The sequence below is a fragment of the Ascaphus truei genome, chromosome 2, assembly GCF_040206685.1.
Source record: "Ascaphus truei isolate aAscTru1 chromosome 2, aAscTru1.hap1, whole genome shotgun sequence".
In the NCBI taxonomy this organism is placed as follows: domain Eukaryota; kingdom Metazoa; phylum Chordata; class Amphibia; order Anura; family Ascaphidae; genus Ascaphus; species Ascaphus truei.
Genome location: NC_134484.1, coordinates 9,111,309 through 9,138,618, shown reverse-complemented (window position 1 = coordinate 9,138,618; position 27,310 = coordinate 9,111,309). Strand labels below are relative to the sequence as shown.

At 38.6% G+C, this 27,310-nt stretch overlaps 1 protein-coding gene across 1 annotated transcript in view; it reads right to left on the bottom strand.

Moving 5' to 3' along the window:
- The window catches only part of LOC142488078 (uncharacterized), a 908,622-nt gene that overhangs the window by 843,537 nt on the left and 37,775 nt on the right, over window positions 1–27,310 (bottom strand). Inside the window, exons 28-45 of the mRNA XM_075588453.1 lie at window positions 25,239–25,388; window positions 24,587–24,862; window positions 22,377–22,519; window positions 21,718–21,994; window positions 19,280–19,422; window positions 18,621–18,897; window positions 16,319–16,452; window positions 15,651–15,945; window positions 13,152–13,301; window positions 12,500–12,775; window positions 10,074–10,318; window positions 9,517–9,793; window positions 7,202–7,335; window positions 6,534–6,828; window positions 4,442–4,584; window positions 3,783–4,059; window positions 1,683–1,832; window positions 1,031–1,306 (exon numbers count right to left, since the gene is read on the bottom strand). Of these exons, the coding sequence (XP_075444568.1) occupies window positions 1,031–1,306; window positions 1,683–1,832; window positions 3,783–4,059; window positions 4,442–4,584; window positions 6,534–6,828; window positions 7,202–7,335; window positions 9,517–9,793; window positions 10,074–10,318; window positions 12,500–12,775; window positions 13,152–13,301; window positions 15,651–15,945; window positions 16,319–16,452; window positions 18,621–18,897; window positions 19,280–19,422; window positions 21,718–21,994; window positions 22,377–22,519; window positions 24,587–24,862; window positions 25,239–25,388 (3,918 nt within the window). The remainder of the gene's footprint in view (window positions 1–1,030; window positions 1,307–1,682; window positions 1,833–3,782; window positions 4,060–4,441; window positions 4,585–6,533; window positions 6,829–7,201; window positions 7,336–9,516; window positions 9,794–10,073; window positions 10,319–12,499; window positions 12,776–13,151; window positions 13,302–15,650; window positions 15,946–16,318; window positions 16,453–18,620; window positions 18,898–19,279; window positions 19,423–21,717; window positions 21,995–22,376; window positions 22,520–24,586; window positions 24,863–25,238; window positions 25,389–27,310) is intronic.

Here is a 27,310-nt window from a genome sequence, read left to right as displayed (position 1 = left end):
CCGCCTGTCTGTATGCATATTATTACTGCAGCCTGTCTGTATGCATATTATTACCGCCTGTCTGTATGTCATATTATTACTTCCTGTCTGTATGCATATTACTACCGCCTGTCTGTATGCATATTATTACTGCAGCCTGTCTGTATGCATATTATTACCGCCTGTCTGTGTGCATATTATTACCGCCTGTCTGTATGCATATTATTACCACCTGTCTGTATGCATATTATTACCGCCTGTCTGTATGCATATTATTACTGCAGCCTGTCTGTATGCATATTATTACTGCAGCCTGTCTGTATGCATATTAGTACTGCAGCCTGTGGGATATGTGGCATTTTCTATAACAAACTCTGCACAGTTATTCTTTTGCTTGAACAGTAATTAGTCGATTTCTGTACATGGAAGGGTTATCTCTGTCTGTGTAATGGCGCTGTGATCACTGTGTGTAGCTGATGGCAAAGGAGATAACCTGTATTAATATTTCTTTTACCAATAAATCTTTATCTTCATGGAGCCAGTATATAGTTACATAGTAGATGAGTTTGAAAAAAGACATACTTTTTGTCCATCAAGTTCAACCTATGCTAGATTTACACGACAGATACTTTATCCAATATCTGTATTTACAGTATATTGATCCAGAGGGAGGCAAACAAAAAACCCCAGTGACATCATCTAATGATATTTCATAAGGAGAAAAAAAATCTCTTACTGACTCCAAATTTTGGCAATCAGATTACTCACTGGATCAACATCCTTCCCGTGTTTACTTATTTGGTATATCCCTGTATACATTTCCTTTCTAAAAAGATGTCTAATTTTTTTTGAACAAATCTATTGTATCCGCCATCACTGTCTCCATGGGTAATGATTTCCACACTGTAACTGCCCTTACTGTAAAGAACCCTTTCATTTGTTGCTGGTGAAATCTCCTTTCCTCCAACCTTTAGGGATGAACCTGTGTCCTTTGTACTGTTCTTGGGATGAATAGAAAGTAGGACAAAGGAAGGAGCATGCTGGTACTCACACAGGGTTGTTGTTGTCTGCAGAGTTTCCGACACGGACCTCGGCCCCTTTCAGACGCTCAGGGCAGCAGTCCTGCCTGTTCGTTATAACAATTGTATTTATCTTATAACTCTGCTTCAGATCCAGATTCCACCAGGGATCTTTCTCATTGTTCGTGTGGGTGCAGGTTTGTGTAGAGAATAAACCGTTCTTGTTGCCATCAATAGCTTTGTCAGCAGTAGCAAATGGGATGTAATTGGAGCTTTGACTGGCTTCTCCCAATCTTGCTAAATTTGGCGCTAAAACGAAAACAGGTTATTTTAGACTGGTAACTATTCCAACAGAAGACAGGCACACACACAAAATACACACTGAGCTGGGACTGATGTAGTAGCTTCATTGGTAAAGGACTTCAATTATTTTGTCCACAGCCCGGGAAACCCTTTTAATGATGGAATTCCATCTCTGCGGAATTCTTTTTATATGCAGAAAGAGGCCGTGTCGAGATTAGGAGTGGAAGGATTGTAAATGGGCGCTCATGTTTAGAATAGAGGTTTACCAAATGTGAATAACATATACCTTTTTTGTTGCCATCAATAGCTTGATCAGCAGTAATAGCATATGGAAAACCGATGTGATTGGAGCTTTGTTTGGCTTCTCCCAATCTTGCTATATTTGTGCTTGGTGTAACCCCATAGATTTCCACTTCACACAGGGTGAGATACTCTGAGCGTCCAGGAATAACCACACTGACATAACGACCCTCCATCCCCTTGCAGAAAAGAGTAATTATGGGTTTGGAAATGTCGTTGATGGTTTCACATCTGGAGAAGAAGGAAAGAACAGGATATGTAACGAACAGAAACAAATATTTGATGTTACAAAGACATATAAAAGAAAGATAACTGAACTAATTCTAGAAATATATGTATGTACAGAACTGTATGTATATATGTATGTATGTATATATGCATTCAGGTTTTTTCTTTGCTATGTGTATATGTCTTATCATATTAGTCATTTCTCCTTCTCTATTTCTTTTTAGCCTTTAAGATCTTCTCTATACAGTAAGTCTCAAAAGAATTCTGTAGGTGCTGCAGATAAATCCTTGGGAAAGGCTGCAGTGAGGTGCTAAATGTTGATCTGCAAAATCATAATTATATCAAGAGTGACCATTCTTTTGATATTCCTTTCCAGTTGTCCTCTAGCGCACCCGATAACATACTCTATGTTTCCCGATGTTGCCCATTTCCTATCGAAATTTACCACCTGTCTGTATGCATATTATTACTGCCTGTCTGTATGCATATTATTATCGCCTGTCTGTATGCATATTATTACCGCCTGTCTGTATGCATATTATTACTGCCTGTCTGTATACATATTATTACCGCCTGTCTGTATGCATATTATTACTGCAGCCCGTCTGTATGCATATTATTACTGCCTCTCTGTATGCATATTATTACTGCCTGTCTATATGCATATTATTACTGCCTGTCTGTATGCATATTATTACCGCCCGTCTGTATGCATATTATTACCACCTGTCTGTATACATATTATTACTGCCTGTCTGTATGCATATTATTACTGCCTGTCTGTATGCATATTATTACCGCCTGTCTGTATGCATATTATTACTGCAGCCTGTCTGTATGCATATTATTACCGCCTGTCTGTATGCATATTATTACCGCCTGTCTGTATGCATATTATTACCGCCTGTCTGTATGCATATTATTACCGCCTGTCTGTATGCATATTATTACTGCCTGTCTGTATGCATATTATTACCGCCTGTCTGTACGTCATATTATTACTTCCTGTCTGTATGCATATTACTACCGCCTGTCTGTATGCATATTATTACTGCAGCCTGTCTGTATGCATATTATTACCGCCTGTCTGTGTGCATATTATTACCGCCTGTCTGTATGCATATTATTACCACCTGTCTGTATGCATATTATTACCGCCTGTCTGTATGCATATTATTACTGCAGCCTGTCTGTATGCATATTATTACTGCAGCCTGTCTGTATGCATATTAGTACTGCAGCCTGTGGGATATGTGGCATTTTCTATAACAAACTCTGCACAGTTATTCTTTTGCTTGAACAGTAATTAGTCGATTTCTGTACATGGAAGGGTTATCTCTGTCTGTGTAATGGCGCTGTGATCACTGTGTGTAGCTGATGGCAAAGGAGATAACCTGTATTAATATTTCTATTACCAATAAATCTTTATCTTCATGGAGCCAGTATATAGTTACATAGTAGATGAGTTTGAAAAAAGACATACTTTTTGTCCATCAAGTTCAACCTATGCTAGATTTACACGACAGATACTTTATCCAATATCTGTATTTACAGTATATTGATCCAGAGGGAGGCAAACAAAAAACCCCAGTGACATCATCTAATGATATTTCATAAGGGGAAAAAAAAATCCCTTACTGACTCCAAATTTTGGCAATCAGATTACTCACTGGATCAACATCCTTCCCGTGTTTACTTATTTGGTATATCCCTGTATACATTTCCTTTCTAAAAAGATGTCTAATTTTTTTTGAACAAATCTATTGTATCCGCCATCACTGTCTCCATGGGTAATGATTTCCACACTGTAACTGCCCTTACTGTAAAGAACCCTTTCATTTGTTGCTGGTGAAATCTCCTTTCCTCCAACCTTTAGGGATGAACCTGTGTCCTTTGTACTGTTCTTGGGATGAATAGAAAGTAGGACAAAGGAAGGAGCATGCTGGTACTCACACAGGGTTGTTGTTGTCTGCAGAGTTTCCGACACGGACCTCGGCCCCTTTCAGACGCTCAGGGCAGCAGTCCTGCCTGTTCGTTATAACAATTGTATTTATCTTATAACTCTGCTTCAGATCCAGATTCCACCAGGGATCTTTCTCATTGTTCGTGTGGGTGCAGGTTTGTGTAGAGAATAAACCGTTCTTGTTGCCATCAATAGCTTTGTCAGCAGTAGCAAATGGGATGTAATTGGAGCTTTGACTGGCTTCTCCCAATCTTGCTAAATTTGGCGCTAAAACGAAAACAGGTTATTTTAGACTGGTAACTATTCCAACAGAAGACAGGCACACACACAAAATACACACTGAGCTGGGACTGATGTAGTAGCTTCATTGGTAAAGGACTTCAATTATTTTGTCCACAGCCCGGGAAACCCTTTTAATGATGGAATTCCATCTCTGCGGAATTCTTTTTATATGCAGAAAGAGGCCGTGTCGAGATTAGGAGTGGAAGGATTGTAAATGGGCGCTCATGTTTAGAATAGAGGTTTACCAAATGTGAATAACATATACCTTTTTTGTTGCCATCAATAGCTTGATCAGCAGTAATAGCATATGGAAAACCGATGTGATTGGAGCTTTGTTTGGCTTCTCCCAATCTTGCTATATTTGTGCTTGGTGTAACCCCATAGATTTCCACTTCACACAGGGTGAGATACTCTGAGCGTCCAGGAATAACCACACTGACATAACGACCCTCCATCCCCTTGCAGAAAAGAGTAATTATGGGTTTGGAAATGTCGTTGATGGTTTCACATCTGGAGAAGAAGGAAAGAACAGGATATGTAACGAACAGAAACAAATATTTGATGTTACAAAGACATATAAAAGAAAGATAACTGAACTAATTCTAGAAATATATGTATGTACAGAACTGTATGTATATATGTATGTATGTATATATGCATTCAGGTTTTTTCTTTGCTATGTGTATATGTCTTATCATATTAGTCATTTCTCCTTCTCTATTTCTTTTTAGCCTTTAAGATCTTCTCTATACAGTAAGTCTCAAAAGAATTCTGTAGGTGCTGCAGATAAATCCTTGGGAAAGGCTGCAGTGAGGTGCTAAATGTTGATCTGCAAAATCATAATTATATCAAGAGTGACCATTCTTTTGATATTCCTTTCCAGTTGTCCTCTAGCGCACCCGATAACATACTCTATGTTTCCCGATGTTGCCCATTTCCTATCGAAATTTACCACCTGTCTGTATGCATATTATTACTGCCTGTCTGTATGCATATTATTATCGCCTGTCTGTATGCATATTATTACCGCCTGTCTGTATGCATATTATTACTGCCTGTCTGTATACATATTATTACCGCCTGTCTGTATGCATATTATTACTGCAGCCCGTCTGTATGCATATTATTACTGCCTCTCTGTATGCATATTATTACTGCCTGTCTATATGCATATTATTACTGCCTGTCTGTATGCATATTATTACCGCCCGTCTGTATGCATATTATTACCACCTGTCTGTATACATATTATTACTGCCTGTCTGTATGCATATTATTACTGCCTGTCTGTATGCATATTATTACCGCCTGTCTGTATGCATATTATTACTGCAGCCTGTCTGTATGCATATTATTACCGCCTGTCTGTATGCATATTATTACCGCCTGTCTGTATGCATATTATTACCGCCTGTCTGTATGCATATTATTACCGCCTGTCTGTATGCATATTATTACTGCCTGTCTGTATGCATATTATTACCGCCTGTCTGTATGCATATTATTACTTCCTGTCTGTATGCATATTACTACCGCCTGTCTGTATGCATATTATTACTGCAGCCTGTCTGTATGCATATTATTACCGCCTGTCTGTGTGCATATTATTACCGCCTGTCTGTATGCATATTATTACCACCTGTCTGTATGCATATTATTACCGCCTGTCTGTATGCATATTATTACTGCAGCCTGTCTGTATGCATATTATTACTGCAGCCTGTCTGTATGCATATTAGTACTGCAGCCTGTGGGATATGTGGCATTTTCTATAACAAACTCTGCACAGTTATTCTTTTGCTTGAACAGTAATTAGTCGATTTCTGTACATGGAAGGGTTATCTCTGTCTGTGTAATGGCGCTGTGATCACTGTGTGTAGCTGATGGCAAAGGAGATAACCTGTATTAATATTTCTATTACCAATAAATCTTTATCTTCATGGAGCCAGTATATAGTTACATAGTAGATGAGTTTGAAAAAAGACATACTTTTTGTCCATCAAGTTCAACCTATGCTAGATTTACACGACAGATACTTTATCCAATATCTGTATTTACAGTATATTGATCCAGAGGGAGGCAAACAAAAAACCCCAGTGACATCATCTAATGATATTTCATAAGGGGAAAAAAAAATCCCTTACTGACTCCAAATTTTGGCAATCAGATTACTCACTGGATCAACATCCTTCCCGTGTTTACTTATTTGGTATATCCCTGTATACATTTCCTTTCTAAAAAGATGTCTAATTTTTTTTGAACAAATCTATTGTATCCGCCATCACTGTCTCCATGGGTAATGATTTCCACACTGTAACTGCCCTTACTGTAAAGAACCCTTTCATTTGTTGCTGGTGAAATCTCCTTTCCTCCAACCTTTAGGGATGAACCTGTGTCCTTTGTACTGTTCTTGGGATGAATAGAAAGTAGGACAAAGGAAGGAGCATGCTGGTACTCACACAGGGTTGTTGTTGTCTGCAGAGTTTCCGACACGGACCTCGGCCCCTTTCAGACGCTCAGGGCAGCAGTCCTGCCTGTTCGTTATAACAATTGTATTTATCTTATAACTCTGCTTCAGATCCAGATTCCACCAGGGATCTTTCTCATTGTTCGTGTGGGTGCAGGTTTGTGTAGAGAATAAACCGTTCTTGTTGCCATCAATAGCTTTGTCAGCAGTAGCAAATGGGATGTAATTGGAGCTTTGACTGGCTTCTCCCAATCTTGCTAAATTTGGCGCTAAAACGAAAACAGGTTATTTTAGACTGGTAACTATTCCAACAGAAGACAGGCACACACACAAAATACACACTGAGCTGGGACTGATGTAGTAGCTTCATTGGTAAAGGACTTCAATTATTTTGTCCACAGCCCGGGAAACCCTTTTAATGATGGAATTCCATCTCTGCGGAATTCTTTTTATATGCAGAAAGAGGCCGTGTCGAGATTAGGAGTGGAAGGATTGTAAATGGGCGCTCATGTTTAGAATAGAGGTTTACCAAATGTGAATAACATATACCTTTTTTGTTGCCATCAATAGCTTGATCAGCAGTAATAGCATATGGAAAACCGATGTGATTGGAGCTTTGTTTGGCTTCTCCCAATCTTGCTATATTTGTGCTTGGTGTAACCCCATAGATTTCCACTTCACACAGGGTGAGATACTCTGAGCGTCCAGGAATAACCACACTGACATAACGACCCTCCATCCCCTTGCAGAAAAGAGTAATTATGGGTTTGGAAATGTCGTTGATGGTTTCACATCTGGAGAAGAAGGAAAGAACAGGATATGTAACGAACAGAAACAAATATTTGATGTTACAAAGACATATAAAAGAAAGATAACTGAACTAATTCTAGAAATATATGTATGTACAGAACTGTATGTATATATGTATGTATGTATATATGCATTCAGGTTTTTTCTTTGCTATGTGTATATGTCTTATCATATTAGTCATTTCTCCTTCTCTATTTCTTTTTAGCCTTTAAGATCTTCTCTATACAGTAAGTCTCAAAAGAATTCTGTAGGTGCTGCAGATAAATCCTTGGGAAAGGCTGCAGTGAGGTGCTAAATGTTGATCTGCAAAATCATAATTATATCAAGAGTGACCATTCTTTTGATATTCCTTTCCAGTTGTCCTCTAGCGCACCCGATAACATACTCTATGTTTCCCGATGTTGCCCATTTCCTATCGAAATTTACCACCTGTCTGTATGCATATTATTACTGCCTGTCTGTATGCATATTATTATCGCCTGTCTGTATGCATATTATTACCGCCTGTCTGTATGCATATTATTACTGCCTGTCTGTATACATATTATTACCGCCTGTCTGTATGCATATTATTACTGCAGCCCGTCTGTATGCATATTATTACTGCCTCTCTGTATGCATATTATTACTGCCTGTCTATATGCATATTATTACTGCCTGTCTGCATGCATATTATTACCGCCCGTCTGTATGCATATTATTACCACCTGTCTGTATACATATTATTACTGCCTGTCTGTATGCATATTATTACTGCCTGTCTGTATGCATATTATTACCGCCTGTCTGTATGCATATTATTACTGCAGCCTGTCTGTATGCATATTATTACCGCCTGTCTGTATGCATATTATTACCGCCTGTCTGTATGCATATTATTACCGCCTGTCTGTATGCATATTATTACCGCCTGTCTGTATGCATATTATTACTGCCTGTCTGTATGCATATTATTACCGCCTGTCTGTATGCATATTATTACTTCCTGTCTGTATGCATATTACTACCGCCTGTCTGTATGCATATTATTACTGCAGCCTGTCTGTATGCATATTATTACCGCCTGTCTGTGTGCATATTATTACCGCCTGTCTGTATGCATATTATTACCACCTGTCTGTATGCATATTATTACCGCCTGTCTGTATGCATATTATTACTGCAGCCTGTCTGTATGCATATTATTACCGCCTGTCTGTATGTCATATTATTACTTCCTGTCTGTATGCATATTACTACCGCCTGTCTGTATGCATATTATTACTGCAGCCTGTCTGTATGCATATTATTACCGCCTGTCTGTGTGCATATTATTACCGCCTGTCTGTATGCATATTATTACCACCTGTCTGTATGCATATTATTACCGCCTGTCTGTATGCATATTATTACTGCAGCCTGTCTGTATGCATATTATTACTGCAGCCTGTCTGTATGCATATTAGTACTGCAGCCTGTGGGATATGTGGCATTTTCTATAACAAACTCTGCACAGTTATTCTTTTGCTTGAACAGTAATTAGTCGATTTCTGTACATGGAAGGGTTATCTCTGTCTGTGTAATGGCGCTGTGATCACTGTGTGTAGCTGATGGCAAAGGAGATAACCTGTATTAATATTTCTATTACCAATAAATCTTTATCTTCATGGAGCCAGTATATAGTTACATAGTAGATGAGTTTGAAAAAAGACATACTTTTTGTCCATCAAGTTCAACCTATGCTAGATTTACACGACAGATACTTTATCCAATATCTGTATTTACAGTATATTGATCCAGAGGGAGGCAAACAAAAACCCCCAGTGACATCATCTAATGATATTTCATAAGGGGAAAAAAAAATCCCTTACTGACTCCAAATTTTGGCAATCAGATTACTCACTGGATCAACATCCTTCCCGTGTTTACTTATTTGGTATATCCCTGTATACATTTCCTTTCTAAAAAGATGTCTAATTTTTTTTGAACAAATCTATTGTATCCGCCATCACTGTCTCCATGGGTAATGATTTCCACACTGTAACTGCCCTTACTGTAAAGAACCCTTTCATTTGTTGCTGGTGAAATCTCCTTTCCTCCAACCTTTAGGGATGAACCTGTGTCCTTTGTACTGTTCTTGGGATGAATAGAAAGTAGGACAAAGGAAGGAGCATGCTGGTACTCACACAGGGTTGTTGTTGTCTGCAGAGTTTCCGACACGGACCTCGGCCCCTTTCAGACGCTCAGGGCAGCAGTCCTGCCTGTTCGTTATAACAATTGTATTTATCTTATAACTCTGCTTCAGATCCAGATTCCACCAGGGATCTTTCTCATTGTTCGTGTGGGTGCAGGTTTGTGTAGAGAATAAACCGTTCTTGTTGCCATCAATAGCTTTGTCAGCAGTAGCAAATGGGATGTAATTGGAGCTTTGACTGGCTTCTCCCAATCTTGCTAAATTTGGCGCTAAAACGAAAACAGGTTATTTTAGACTGGTAACTATTCCAACAGAAGACAGGCACACACACAAAATACACACTGAGCTGGGACTGATGTAGTAGCTTCATTGGTAAAGGACTTCAATTATTTTGTCCACAGCCCGGGAAACCCTTTTAATGATGGAATTCCATCTCTGCGGAATTCTTTTTATATGCAGAAAGAGGCCGTGTCGAGATTAGGAGTGGAAGGATTGTAAATGGGCGCTCATGTTTAGAATAGAGGTTTACCAAATGTGAATAACATATACCTTTTTTGTTGCCATCAATAGCTTGATCAGCAGTAATAGCATATGGAAAACCGATGTGATTGGAGCTTTGTTTGGCTTCTCCCAATCTTGCTATATTTGTGCTTGGTGTAACCCCATAGATTTCCACTTCACACAGGGTGAGATACTCTGAGCGTCCAGGAATAACCACACTGACATAACGACCCTCCATCCCCTTGCAGAAAAGAGTAATTATGGGTTTGGAAATGTCGTTGATGGTTTCACATCTGGAGAAGAAGGAAAGAACAGGATATGTAACGAACAGAAACAAATATTTGATGTTACAAAGACATATAAAAGAAAGATAACTGAACTAATTCTAGAAATATATGTATGTACAGAACTGTATGTATATATGTATGTATGTATATATGCATTCAGGTTTTTTCTTTGCTATGTGTATATGTCTTATCATATTAGTCATTTCTCCTTCTCTATTTCTTTTTAGCCTTTAAGATCTTCTCTATACAGTAAGTCTCAAAAGAATTCTGTAGGTGCTGCAGATAAATCCTTGGGAAAGGCTGCAGTGAGGTGCTAAATGTTGATCTGCAAAATCATAATTATATCAAGAGTGACCATTCTTTTGATATTCCTTTCCAGTTGTCCTCTAGCGCACCCGATAACATACTCTATGTTTCCCGATGTTGCCCATTTCCTATCGAAATTTACCACCTGTCTGTATGCATATTATTACTGCCTGTCTGTATGCATATTATTATCGCCTGTCTGTATGCATATTATTACCGCCTGTCTGTATGCATATTATTACTGCCTGTCTGTATACATATTATTACCGCCTGTCTGTATGCATATTATTACTGCAGCCCGTCTGTATGCATATTATTACTGCCTCTCTGTATGCATATTATTACTGCCTGTCTATATGCATATTATTACTGCCTGTCTGCATGCATATTATTACCGCCCGTCTGTATGCATATTATTACCACCTGTCTGTATACATATTATTACTGCCTGTCTGTATGCATATTATTACTGCCTGTCTGTATGCATATTATTACCGCCTGTCTGTATGCATATTATTACTGCAGCCTGTCTGTATGCATATTATTACCGCCTGTCTGTATGCATATTATTACCGCCTGTCTGTATGCATATTATTACCGCCTGTCTGTATGCATATTATTACCGCCTGTCTGTATGCATATTATTACTGCCTGTCTGTATGCATATTATTACCGCCTGTCTGTATGCATATTATTACTTCCTGTCTGTATGCATATTACTACCGCCTGTCTGTATGCATATTATTACTGCAGCCTGTCTGTATGCATATTATTACCGCCTGTCTGTGTGCATATTATTACCGCCTGTCTGTATGCATATTATTACCACCTGTCTGTATGCATATTATTACCGCCTGTCTGTATGCATATTATTACTGCAGCCTGTCTGTATGCATATTATTACCGCCTGTCTGTATGTCATATTATTACTTCCTGTCTGTATGCATATTACTACCGCCTGTCTGTATGCATATTATTACTGCAGCCTGTCTGTATGCATATTATTACCGCCTGTCTGTGTGCATATTATTACCGCCTGTCTGTATGCATATTATTACCACCTGTCTGTATGCATATTATTACCGCCTGTCTGTATGCATATTATTACTGCAGCCTGTCTGTATGCATATTATTACTGCAGCCTGTCTGTATGCATATTAGTACTGCAGCCTGTGGGATATGTGGCATTTTCTATAACAAACTCTGCACAGTTATTCTTTTGCTTGAACAGTAATTAGTCGATTTCTGTACATGGAAGGGTTATCTCTGTCTGTGTAATGGCGCTGTGATCACTGTGTGTAGCTGATGGCAAAGGAGATAACCTGTATTAATATTTCTATTACCAATAAATCTTTATCTTCATGGAGCCAGTATATAGTTACATAGTAGATGAGTTTGAAAAAAGACATACTTTTTGTCCATCAAGTTCAACCTATGCTAGATTTACACGACAGATACTTTATCCAATATCTGTATTTACAGTATATTGATCCAGAGGGAGGCAAACAAAAACCCCCAGTGACATCATCTAATGATATTTCATAAGGGGAAAAAAAAATCCCTTACTGACTCCAAATTTTGGCAATCAGATTACTCACTGGATCAACATCCTTCCCGTGTTTACTTATTTGGTATATCCCTGTATACATTTCCTTTCTAAAAAGATGTCTAATTTTTTTTGAACAAATCTATTGTATCCGCCATCACTGTCTCCATGGGTAATGATTTCCACACTGTAACTGCCCTTACTGTAAAGAACCCTTTCATTTGTTGCTGGTGAAATCTCCTTTCCTCCAACCTTTAGGGATGAACCTGTGTCCTTTGTACTGTTCTTGGGATGAATAGAAAGTAGGACAAAGGAAGGAGCATGCTGGTACTCACACAGGGTTCTTGTTGTCTGCAGAGTTTCCGACACGGACCTCGGCCCCTTTCAGACGCTCAGGGCAGCAGTCCTGCCTGTTCGTTATAACAATTGTATCTATCTTATAACTCTGCTTCAGATCCAGATTCCACCAGGGATCTTTCTCATTGTTCGTGTGGGTGCAGGTTTGTGTAGAGAATAAACCGTTCTTGTTGCCATCAATAGCTTTGTCAGCAGTAGCAAATGTGATGTAATTGGAGCTTTGACTGGCTTCTCCCAATCTTGCTAAATTTGGCGCTAAAACGAAAACAGGTTATTTTAGACTGGTAACTATTCCAACAGAAGACAGGCACACACACAAAATACACACTGAGCTGGGACTGATGTAGTAGCTTCATTGGTAAAGGACTTCAATTATTTTGTCCACAGCCCGGGAAACCCTTTTAATGATGGAATTCCATCTCTGCGGAATTCTTTTTATATGCAGAAAGAGGCCGTGTCGAGATTAGGAGTGGAAGGATTGTAAATGGGAGCTCATGTTTAGAATAGAGGTTTACCAAATGTGAATAACATATACCTTTTTTGTTGCCATCAATAGCTTGATCAGCAGTAATAGCATATGGAAAACCGATGTGATTGGAGCTTTGTTTGGCTTCTCCCAATCTTGCTATATTTGTGCTTGGTGTAACCCCATAGATTTCCACTTCACACAGGGTGAGATACTCTGAGCGTCCAGGAATAACCACACTGACATAACGACCCTCCATCCCCTTGCAGAAAAGAGTAATTATGGGTTTGGAAATGTCGTTGATGGTTTCACATCTGGAGAAGAAGGAAAGAACAGGATATGTAACGAACAGAAACAAATATTTGATGTTACAAAGACATATAAAAGAAAGATAACTGAACTAATTCTAGAAATATATGTATGTACAGAACTGTATGTATGTATGTATGTATATATGTATGTATATATGCATTCAGGTTTTTTCTTTGCTATGTGTATATGTCTTATCATATTAGTCATTTCTCCTTCTCTATTTCTTTTTAGCCTTTAAGATCTTCTCTATACAGTAAGTCTCAAAAAAATACTGTAGGTGCTGCAGATAAATCCTTGGGAAAGGCTGCAGTGAGGTGCTAAATGTTGATCTGCAAAATCATAATTATATCAAGAGTGACCATTCTTTTGATATTCCTTTCCAGTTGTCCTCTAGCGCACCCGATAACAAACTCTATGTTTCCCGATGTTGCCCATTTCCTATCGAAATTTACCACCTGTCTGTATGCATATTATTACTGCCTGTCTGTATGCATATTATTACTGCCTGTCTGTATGCATATTATTACCGCCTGTCTGTATGCATATTATTACCGCCTGTCTGTATGCATATTATTACTGCCTCTCTGTATGCATATTATTACCGCCTGTCTGTATGCATATTATTACCGCCTGTCTGTATGCATATTACTACCGCCTGTCTGTATGCATATTATTACCGCCTGTCTGTATGCATATTATTACTGCCTGTCTGTATGCATATTATTACTGCCTGTCTGTATGCATATTATTACCGCCTGTCTGTATGCATATTATTACTGCCTGTCTGTATGCATATTATTACCGCCTGTCTGTATGCATATTATTACTGCCTGTCTGTATGCATATTATTATCGCCTGTCTGTATGCATATTATTACCGCCTGTCTGTATGCATATTATTACTGCAGCCTGTCTGTATGCATATTATTACCACCTGTCTGTATGCATGTTATTACTGCCTGTCTGTATGCATATTATTATTGCCTCTCTGTATGCATATTATTACCGCCTGTCTGTATGCATATTATTACCGCCTGTCTGTATGCATATTATTACCGCCTGTCTGTATGAATATTATTACTGCAGCCCGTCTGTATGCATATTATTACCGCCTGTCTGTATACATATTATTACTGCCTGTCTGTATGCATATTATTACTGCCTGTCTGTATGCATATTATTACCGCCTGTCTGTATGCATATTATTACAGCCTGTCTGTATGCATATTATTACCGCCTGTCTGTATGCATATTATTACTGCCTGTCTGTATGCATATTATTACCGCCTGTCTGTATGCATATTATTACTGCCTGTCTGTATGCATATTACTACCGCCTGTCTGTATGCATATTATTACTGCAGCCTGTCTGTATGCATATTATTACCGCCTGTCTGTGTGCATATTATTACCGCCTGTCTGTATGCATATTATTACCACCTGTCTGTATGCATATTATTACCGCCTGTCTGTATGCATATTATTACCGCCTGTCTGTATGGATATTATTACCGCCTGGCTGAATGCATATTATTACTGCCTGTCTGTATGCATATTATTACGCCTGTCTGTATGCATATTATTACTGCAGCCTGTCTGTATGCATATTATTACTGCAGCCTGTCTGTATGCATATTAGTACTGCAGCCTGCGGGATATGTGGCATTTTCTATAACAAACTGTGCACAGTTTGATTCTTTAGCTAGAACAGTAATTAGTCGATTTCTGTACATGGAAGGGTTATCTCTGTCTGTGCTGTGATCACTGTGTGTAGCTGGTGGCAAAGGAGATAACCTGTATTAATATTTCTATTACAAATAAATCTTTATCTTCATGAAGCCAATATATAGTTACATAGTAGATGAGTTTGAAAAAATACATACTTTTTGTCCATCAAGTTCAACCTATGCTAGATTTACACGACAGATACTTTATCCAATATCTGTATTTACAGTATATTGATCCAGAGGGAGGCAAACAAAAAACCCCAGTGACATCATCTAATGATATTTCATAAGGGGAAAAAAAATCCCTTCCTGACTCCAAATTTTGGCAATCAGATTACTCACTGGATCAACATCCTTCCCGTGTTTACTTATTTGGTATATCCCTGTATACCTTTCCTTTCTAATAAGATGTCCAACTTTTTTTGAACAAATCTATTGTATCCGCCATCACAGTCTCCATGGGTAATGAATTCCACATTGTAACTGCCCTTACTGTAAAGAACCCTTTCATTTGTTGCTGGTGAAATCTCCTTTCCTCCAACCTTTGGGGATGGCCCCGAGTCCTTTGTACTGCTCTTGGGATGAATAGAAAGTAGGACAAAGGAAGGAGCATGCTGGTACTCACACAGGGTTGTTGTTGTCTGCAGAGTTTCCGACACGGACCTCAGCCCCTTTCAGACGCTCAGGGCAGCAGTCCTGCCTGTTCGCTATAACAATTGTATCTATCGTATAGCTCTGCTTCAGGTCCAGTCTCCACCAGGGATCTTTCTCATTGTTCGTGTGGGTGCAGGTTTGTGTAGAGAATACACCGTTCTTGTTGCCATCAATAGCTTTGTCAGCAGTAGCAAATGGGATGTAATTGGAGCTTTGACTGGCTTCTCCCAATCTTGCTAAATTTGGCGCTAAAACGAAAACAGGTTATTTTAGACTGGTAACTATTCCAACAGAAGACAGGCACACACACAAAATACACACTGAGCTGGGGCTGATGTAGTAGCTTCATTGGTAAAGGACTTCAATTATTTTGTCCACAGCCCGGGAAACCCTTTTAATGATGGAATTCCATCTCTGCTGGATTCTTTTTATATGCAGAAAGAGGCCGTGTCGAGATTAGGAGTGGAAGGATTGTAAATGGGCGCTCATGTTTAGAATAGAGGTTTACCAAATGTGAATAACATATACCTTTTTTGTTGCCATCAATAGCTTGATCAGCAGTAATAGCATATGGAAAACCGATGTGATTGGAGCTTTGTTTGGCTTCTCCCAATCTTGCTATATTTGTGCTTGGTGTAACCCCATAGATTTCCACTTCACACAGGGTGAGATACTCTGAGCGTCCAGGAATAACCACACTGACATAACGACCCTCCATCCCCTTGCAGAAAAGAGTAATTATGGGTTTGGAAATGTCGTTGATGGTTTCACATCTGGAGAAGAAGGAAAGAACAGGATATGTAACGAACAGAAACAAATATTTGATGTTACAAAGACATATAAAAGAAAGATAACTGAACTAATTCTAGAAATATATGTATGTACAGAACTGTATGTATGTATGTATATATGTATGTATATATGCATTCAGGTTTTTTCTTTGCTATGTGTATATGTCTTATATTAGTCATTTCTCCTTCTCTATTTCTTTTTAGCCTTTAAGATCTTCTCTATACAGTAAGTCTCAAAAGAATACTGTAGGTGCTGCAGATAAATCCTTGGGAAAGGCTGCAGTGAGGTGCTAAATGTTCATCTGCAAAATCATAATTATATCAAGAGTGACCATTCTTTTGATATTCCTTTCCAGTTGTCCTCTAGCGCACCCGATAACATACTCTATGTTTCCCGATGTTGCCCATTTCCTATCGAAATTTACCACCTGTCTGTATGCATATTATTACTGCCTGTCTGTATGCATATTATTATCGCCTGTCTGTATGCATATTATTACCGCCTGTCTGTATGCATATTATTACTGCCTGTCTGTATGCATATTATTACCGCCTGTCTGTATGCATATTATTACCGCCCGTCTGTATGCATATTATTACCACCTGTCTGTATACATATTATTACTGCCTGTCTGTATGCATATTATTACCGCCTGTCTGTATGCATATTATTACCGCCTGTCTGTATGCATATTATTACCACCTGTCTGTATACATATTATTACTGCCTTTCTGTATGCATATTATTACCGCCTGTCTGTATGCATATTATTACCCCCTGTCTGTATGCATATTATTACCGCCTGTCTGTGTGCATATTATTACTGCCTGTCTGTATGCATATTATTACCGCCTGTCTGTATGCATATTATTACTGCCTGTCTGTATGCATATTATTACCACCTGTCTGTATGCATATTATTACTGCCTGTCTGTATGCATATTATTACCGCCTGTCTGTATGCATATTATTACTGCCTGTCTGTATGCATATTACTACCGCCTGTCTGTATGCATATTATTACTGCAGCCTGTCTGTATGCATATTATTACCGCCTGTCTGTGTGCATATTATTACCGCCTGTCTGTATGCATATTATTACCACCTGTCTGTATGCATATTATTACTGCCTGTCTGTATGCATATTATTACCGCCTGTCTGTATGCATATTATTACTGCCTGTCTGTATGCATATTATTACCGCCTGTCTGTATGCATATTATTACCACCTGTCTGTATGCATATTATTACCGCCTGTCTGTATGCATATTATTACCGCCTGTCTGTATGCATATTATTACCGCCTGTCTGAATGCATATTATTACTGCCTGTCTGTATGCATATTATTACGCCTGTCTGTATGCATATTATTACTGCAGCCTGTCTGTATGCATATTATTACTGCAGCATGTCTGTATGCATATTAGTACTGCAGCCTGCGGGATATGTGGCATTTTCTATAACAAACTCTGCACAGTTTGATTCTTTAGCTAGAACAGTAATTAGTCGATTTCTGTACATGGAAGGGTTATCTCTGTCTGTGTAATGGCGCTGTGATCACTGTGTGTAGCTGGTGGCAAAGGAGATAACCTGTATTAATATTTCTATTACCAATAAATCTTTATCTTCATGGAGCCAATATATAGTTACATAGTAGATGAGTTTGAAAAAATACATACTTTTTGTCCATCAAGTTCAACCTATGCTAGATTTACACGACAGATACTTTATCCAATATCTGTATTTACAGTATATTGATCCAGAGGGAGGCAAACAAAAAACCCCAGTGACATCATCTAATGATATTTCATAAGGAGAAAAAAAATCCCTTCCTGACTCCAAATTTTGGCAATCAGATTACTCACTGGATCAAAATCCTTCCCGTGTTTACTTATTTGGTATATCCCTGTATACCTTTCCTTTCTAATAAGATGTCCAACTTTTTTTGAACAAATCTATTGTATCCGCCATCACAGTCTCCATGGGTAATGAATTCCACACTATAACTGCCCTTACTGTAAAGAACCCTTTCATTTGTTGCTGGTGAAATTTCCTTTCCTCCAACCTTTAGGGATGGCCCGAGTCCTTTGTACTGCTCTTGGGATGAATAGAAAGTAGGACAAAGGAAGGAGCATGCTGGTACTCACACAGGGTTGTTGTTGTCTGCAGAGTTTCCGACACGGACCTCGGCCCCTTTCAGACGCTCAGGGCAGCAGTCCTGCCTGTTCGCTATAACAATTGTATCTATCTTATAGCTCTGCTTCAGGTCCAGTCTCCACCAGGGATCTTTCTCATTGTTCGTGTGGGTGCAGGTTTGTGTAGAGAATACACCGTTCTTGTTGCCATCAATAGCTTTGTCAGCAGTAGCAAATGGGATGTAATTGGAGCTTTGACTGGCTTCTCCCAATCTTGCTAAATTTGGCGCTAAAACGAAAACAGGTTATTTTAGACTGGTAACTATTCCAACAGAAGACAGGCACACACACAAAATACACACTGAGCTGGGGCTGATGTAGTAGCTTCATTGGTAAAGGACTTCAATTATTTTGTCCACAGCCCGGGAAACCCTTTTAATGATGGAATTCCATCTCTGCTGGATTCTTTTTATATGCAGAAAGAGGCCGTGTCGAGATTAGGAGTGGAAGGATTGTAAATGGGCGCTCATGTTTAGAATAGAGGTTTACCAAATGTGAATAACATATACCTTTTTTGTTGCCATCAATAGCTTGATCAGCAGTAATAGCATATGGAAAACCGATGTGATTGGAGCTTTGTTTGGCTTCTCCCAATCTTGCTATATTTGTGCTTGGTGTAACCCCATAGATTTCCACTTCACACAGGGTGAGATACTCTGAGCGTCCAGGAATAACCACACTGACATAACGACCCTCCATCCCCTTGCAGAAAAGAGTAATTATGGGTTTGGAAATGTCGTTGATGGTTTCACATCTGGAGAAGAAGGAAAGAACAGGATATGTAACGAACAGAAACAAATATTTGATGTTACAAAGACATATAAAAGAAAGATAACTGAACTAATTCTAGAAATATATGTATGTACAGAACTGTATGTATGTATGTATATATGTATGTATATATGCATTCAGGTTTTTTCTTTGCTATGTGTATATGTCTTATATTAGTCATTTCTCCTTCTCTATTTCTTTTTAGCCTTTAAGATCTTCTCTATACAGTAAGTCTCAAAAGAATACTGTAGGTGCTGCAGATAAATCCTTGGGAAAGGCTGCAGTGAGGTGCTAAATGTTCATCTGCAAAATCATAATTATATCAAGAGTGACCATTCTTTTGATATTCCTTTCCAGTTGTTCTAGCGCACCCGATAACATACTCTATGTTTCCCGATGTTGCCCATTTCCTATCGAAATTTACCACCTGTCTGTATGCATATTATTACTGCCTGTCTGTATGCATATTATTATCGCCTGTCTGTATGCATATTATTACCGCCTGTCTGTATGCATATTATTATCGCCTGTCTGTATGCATATTATTACCGCCTGTCTGTATGCATATTATTACTGCCTGTCTGTATGCATATTATTACTGCAGCCCGTCTGTATGCATATTATTACCGCCTCTCTGTATGCATATTATTACTGCCTGTCTGTATGCATATTATTACCGCCTGTCTGTATGCATATTATTACCGCCCGTCTGTATGCATATTATTACCACCTGTCTGTATACATATTATTACTGCCTGTCTGTATGCATATTATTACCGCCTGTCTGTATGCATATTATTACCGCCTGTCTGTATGCATATTATTACCACCTGTCTGTATACATATTATTACTGCCTTTCTGTATGCATATTATTACCGCCTGTCTGTATGCATATTATTACCCCCTGTCTGTATGCATATTATTACCGCCTGTCTGTGTGCATATTATTACTGCCTGTCTGAATGCATATTATTACCGCCTGTCTGTATGCATATTATTACCGCCTGTCTGTATGCATATTATTACCACCTGTCTGTATGCATATTATTACTGCCTGTCTGTATGCATATTATTACCGCCTGTCTGTATGCATATTATTACTGCCTGTCTGTATGCATATTACTACCGCCTGTCTGTATGCATATTATTACTGCAGCCTGTCTGTATGCATATTATTACCGCCTGTCTGTGTGCATATTATTACCGCCTGTCTGTATGCATATTATTACCACCTGTCTGTATGCATATTATTACTGCCTGTCTGTATGCATATTATTACCGCCTGTCTGTATGCATATTATTACTGCCTGTCTGTATGCATATTATTACCGCCTGTCTGTATGCATATTATTACCACCTGTCTGTATGCATATTATTACCGCCTGTCTGTATGCATATTATTACCGCCTGTCTGTATGCATATTATTACCGCCTGTCTGAATGCATATTATTACTGCCTGTCTGTATGCATATTATTACGCCTGTCTGTATGCATATTATTACTGCAGCCTGTCTGTATGCATATTATTACTGCAGCCTGTCTGTATGCATATTAGTACTGCAGCCTGCGGGATATGTGGCATTTTCTATAACAAACTCTGCACAGTTTGATTCTTTAGCTAGAACAGTAATTAGTCGATTTCTGTACATGGAAGGGTTATCTCTGTCTGTGTAATGGCGCTGTGATCACTGTGTGTAGCTGGTGGCAAAGGAGATAACCTGTATTAATATTTCTATTACCAATAAATCTTTATCTTCATGGAGCCAATATATAGTTACATAGTAGATGAGTTTGAAAAAATACATACTTTTTGTCCATCAAGTTCAACCTATGCTAGATTTACACGACAGATACTTTATCCAATATCTGTATTTACAGTATATTGATCCAGAGGGAGGCAAACAAAAAACCCCAGTGACATCATCTAATGATATTTCATAAGGAGAAAAAAAATCCCTTCCTGACTCCAAATTTTGGCAATCAGATTACTCACTGGATCAAAATCCTTCCCGTGTTTACTTATTTGGTATATCCCTGTATACCTTTCCTTTCTAATAAGATGTCCAACTTTTTTTTGAACAAATCTATTGTATCCGCCATCACAGTCTCCATGGGTAATGAATTCCACACTATAACTGCCCTTACTGTAAAGAACCCTTTCATATGTTGCTGGTGAAATTTCCTTTCCTCCAACCTTTAGGGATGGCCCGAGTCCTTTGTACTGCTCTTGGGATGAATAGAAAGTAGGACAAAGGAAGGAGCATGCTGGTACTCACACAGGGTTGTTGTTGTCTGCAGAGTTTCCGACACGGACCTCGGCCCCTTTCAGACGCTCAGGGCAGCAGTCCTGCCTGTTCGCTATAACAATTGTATCTATCTTATAGCTCTGCTTCAGGTCCAGTCTCCACCAGGGATCTTTCTCATTGTTCGTGTGGGTGCAGGTTTGTGTAGAGAATACACCGTTCTTGTTGCCATCAATAGCTTTGTCAGCAGTAGCAAATGGGATGTAATTGGAGCTTTGACTGGCTTCTCCCAATCTTGCTAAATTTGACGCTAAAACGAAAACAGGTTATTTTAGACTGGTAACTATTCCAACAGAAGACAGGCACACACACAAAATACACACTGAGCTGGGACTGATGTAGTAGCTTCATTGGTAAAGGACTTCAATTATTTTGTCCACAGCCCGGGAAACCCTTTTAATGATGGAATTCCATCTCTGCTGGATTCTTTTTATATGCAGAAAGAGGCCGTGTCGAGATTAGGAGTGGAAGGATTGTAAATGGGCGCTCATATTTAGAATAGAGGTTTACCAAATGTGAATAACATATACCTTTTTTGTTGCCATCAATAGCTTGATCAGCAGTAATAGCATATGGAAAACCGATGTGATTGGAGCTTTGTTTGGCTTCTCCCAATCTTGCTATATTTGTGCTTGGTGTAACCCCATAGATTTCCACTTCACACAGGGTGAGATACTCTGAGCGTCCAGGAATAACCACACTGACATAACAACCCTCCATCCCCTTGCAGAAAAGAGTAATTATGGGTTTGGAAATGTCGTTGATGGTTTCACATCTGGAGAAGAAGGAAAGAACAGGATATGTAACGAACAGAAACAAATATTTGATGTTACAAAGACATATAAAAGAAAGATAACTGAACTAATTCTAGAAATATATGTATGTACAGAACTGTATGTATGTATGTATATATGTATGTATATATGCATTCAGGTTTTTTCTTTGCTATGTGTATATGTCTTATCATATTAGTCATTTCTCCTTCTCTATTTCTTTTTAGCCTTTAAGATCTTCTCTATACAGTAAGTCTCAAAAGAATACTGTAGGTGCTGCAGATAAATCCTTGGGAAAGGCTGCAGTGAGGTGCTAAATGTTGATCTGCAAAATCATAATTATATCAAGAGTGACCATTCTTTTGATATTCCTTTCCAGTTGTTCTAGCGCACCCGATAACATACTCTATGTTTCCCGATGTTGCCCATTTCCTATCGAAATTTACCACCTGTCTTTATGCATATTATTACTGCCTGTCTGTAAGCATATTATTACCACCTGTCTGTATGCATATTATTACTGCCTGTCTGTAAGCATATTATTACCGCCTGTCTGTATGCATATTATTACCGCCTGTCTGTATGCATATTATTACTGCCTGTCTGTATGCATATTTTTACCGCCTGTCTGTATGCATATTATTACCGCCTGTCTGTATGCATATTATTACTGCCTCTCTGTATGCATATTATTACCGCCTGTCTGTATGCATATTATTACCGCCTGTCTGTATGCATATTATTACCACCTGTCTGTATACATATTACTACTGCCTGTCTGTATGCATATTATTACCGCCTATCTGTATGCATATTATTACCGCCTGTCTGTATGCATATTATTACCGCCTGTCTGTATGCATATTATTACCGCCTGTCTGTATGCATATTATTACTGCCTGTCTGTATGCATATTATTACCGCCTGTCTGTATGCATATTATTACTGCCTGTCTGTATGCATATTATTACCGCCTGTCTGAATGCATATTATTACCGCCTGTCTGTATGCATATTATTACTGCCTGTCTGTATGCATATTATTACTGCCTGTCTGTATGCATATTATTACCGCCTGTCTGTATGCATATTATTACCACCTGTCTGTATGCATATTATTACCGCCTGTCTGTATGCATATTATTACCGCCTGTCTGTATGCATATTATTACCGCCTGTCTGAATGCATATTATTACTGCCTGTCTGTATGCATATTATTACCGCCTGTCTGAATGCATATTATTACGCCTGTCTGTATGCATATTATTACGCCTGTCTGTATGCATATTATTACTGCAGCCTGTCTGTATGCATATTATTACTGCAGCCTGTCTGTATGCATATTAGTACTGCAGCCTGCGGGATATGTGGCATTTTCTATAACAAACTCTGCACAGTTTGATTCTTTAGCTAGAACAGTAATTAGTCGATTTCTGTACATGGAAGGTTTTTCTCTGTCTGTGTAATGGCGCTGTGATCACTGTGTGTAGCTGGTGGCAAAGGAGATAACCTGTATTAATATTTCTATTACCAATAAATCTTTATCTTCATGGAGCCAATATATAGTTACATAGTAGATGAGTTTGAAAAAAGACATACTTTTTGTCCATCAAGTTCAACCTATGCTAGATTTACACGACAGATACTTTATCCTATATCTGTATTTACAGTATATTGATCCAGAGGGAGGCAAACAAAAAACCCCAGTGACATCATCTAATGATATTTCATAAGGGGAAAAAAAATCCCTTCCTGACTCCAAATTTTGGCAATCAGATTACTCACTGGATCAACATCCTTCCCATGTTTACTTATTTGGTATATCCCTGTATACCTTTCCTTTCTAATAAGATGTCCAACTTTTTTTTGAACAAATCTATTGTATCCGCCATCACAGTCTCCATGGGTAATGAATTCCACATTGTAACTGCCCTTACTGTAAAGAACCCTTTCATTTGTTGCTGGTGAAATCTCCTTTCCTCCAACCTTTAGGGATGAACCTGTGTCCTTTGTACTGCTCTTGGGATGAATAGAAAGTAGGACAAAGGAAGGAGCATGCTGGTACTCACACAGGGTTGTTGTTGTCTGCAGAGTTTCCGACACGGACCTCGGCCCCTTTCAGACGCTCAGGGCAGCAGTCCTGCCTGTTCGCTATAACAATTGTATCTATCTTATAGCTCTGCTTCAGGTCCAGTCTCCACCAGGGATCTTTCTCATTGTTCGTGTGGGTGCAGGTTTGTGTAGAGAATACACCGTTCTTGTTGCCATCAATAGCTTTGTCAGCAGTAGCAAATGGGATGTAATTGGAGCTTTGACTGGCTTCTCCCAATCTTGCTAAATTTGGCGCTAAAACGAAAACAGGTTATTTTAGACTGGTAACTATTCCAACAGAAGACAGGCACACACACAAAATACACACTGAGCTGGGGCTGATGTAGTAGCTTCATTGGTAAAGGACTTCAATTATTTTGTCCACAGCCCGGGAAACCCTTTTAATGATGGAATTCCATCTCTGCTGGATTCTTTTTATATGCAGAAAGAGGCCGTGTCGAGATTAGGAGTGGAAGGATTGTAAATGGGCGCTCATGTTTAGAATAGAGGTTTACCAAATGTGAATAACATATACCTTTTTTGTTGCCATCAATAGCTTGATCAGCAGTAATAGCATATGGAAAACCGATGTGATTGGAGCTTTGTTTGGCTTCTCCCAATCTTGCTATATTTGTGCTTGGTGTAACCCCATAGATTTCCACTTCACACAGGGTGAGATACTCTGAGCGTCCAGGAATAACCACACTGACATAACGACCCTCCATCCCCTTGCAGAAAAGAGTAATTATGGGTTTGGAAATGTCGTTGATGGTTTCACATCTGGAGAAGAAGGAAAGAACAGGATATGTAACGAACAGAAACAAATATTTGATGTTACAAAGACATATAAAAGAAAGATAACTGAACTAATTCTAGAAATATATGTATGTACAGAACTGTATGTATGTATGTATATATGTATGTATATATGCATTCAGGTTTTTTCTTTGCTATGTGTATATGTCTTATCATATTAGTCATTTCTCCTTCTCTATTTCTTTTTAGCCTTTAAGATCTTCTCTATACAGTAAGTCTCAAAAGAATACTGTAGGTGCTGCAGATAAATCCTTGGGAAAGGCTGCAGTGAGGTGCTAAATGTTGATCTGCAAAATCATAATTATATCAAGAGTGACCATTCTTTTGATATTCCTTTCCAGTTGTTCTAGCGCACCCGATAACATACTCTATGTTTCCCGATGTTGCCCATTTCCTATCGAAATTTACCACCTGTCTTTATGCATATTATTACTGCCTGTCTGTAAGCATATTATTACCACCTGTCTGTATGCATATTATTACTGCCTGTCTGTAAGCATATTATTACCGCCTGTCTGTATGCATATTATTACCGCCTGTCTGTATGCATATTATTACTGCCTGTCTGTATGCATATTTTTACCGCCTGTCTGTATGCATATTATTACCGCCTGTCTGTATGCATATTATTACTGCCTCTCTGTATGCATATTATTACCGCCTGTCTGTATGCATATTATTACCGCCTGTCTGTATGCATATTATTACCACCTGTCTGTATACATATTACTACTGCCTGTCTGTATGCATATTATTACCGCCTATCTGTATGCATATTATTACCGCCTGTCTGTATGCATATTATTACCGCCTGTCTGTATGCATATTATTACCGCCTGTCTGTATGCATATTATTACTGCCTGTCTGTATGCATATTATTACCGCTTGTCTGTATGCATATTATTACTGCCTGTCTGTATGCATATTATTACCGCCTGTCTGTATGCATATTATTACCGCCTGTCTGTATGCATATTATTACCGCCTGTCTGTATGCATATTATTACTGCCTGTCTGTATGCATATTACTACCGCCTGTCTGTATGCATATTATTACTGCAGCCTGTCTGTGTGCATATTATTACCGCATGTCTGTATGCATATTATTACCACCTGTCTGTATGCATATTATTACCGCCTGTCTGTATGCATATTATTACCGCCTGTCTGTATGCATATTATTACCGCCTGTCTGAATGCATATTATTACTGCCTGTCTGTATGCATATTATTACGCCTGTCTGTATGCATATTATTACTGCAGCCTGTCTGTATGCATATTATTACTGCAGCCTGTCTGTATGCATATTAGTACTGCAGCCTGCGGGATATGTGGCATTTTCTATAACAAACTCTGCACAGTTATTCTTTTGCTAGAACAGTAATTAGTCGATTTCTGTACATGGAAGGTTTTTCTCTGTCTGTGTAATGGCGCTGTGATCACTGTGTGTAGCGGGTGGCAAAGGAGATAACCTGTATTAATATTTCTATTACCAATAAATCTTTATCTTCATGGAGCCAATATATAGTTACATAGTAGATGAGTTTGAAAAAAGACATACTTTTTGTCCATCAAGTTCAACCTATGCTAGATTTACACGACAGATACTTTATCCAATATCTGTATTTACAGTATATTGATCCAGAGGGAGGCAAACAAAAAACCCCAGTGACATCATCTAATGATATTTCATAAGGGGAAAAAAAATCCCTTCCTGACTCCAAATTTTGGCAATCAGATTACTCACTGGATCAACATCCTTCCCATGTTTACTTATTTGGTATATCCCTGTATACCTTTCCTTTCTAATAAGATGTCCAACTTTTTTTTGAACAAATCTATTGTATCCGCCATCACAGTCTCCATGGGTAATGAATTCCACAT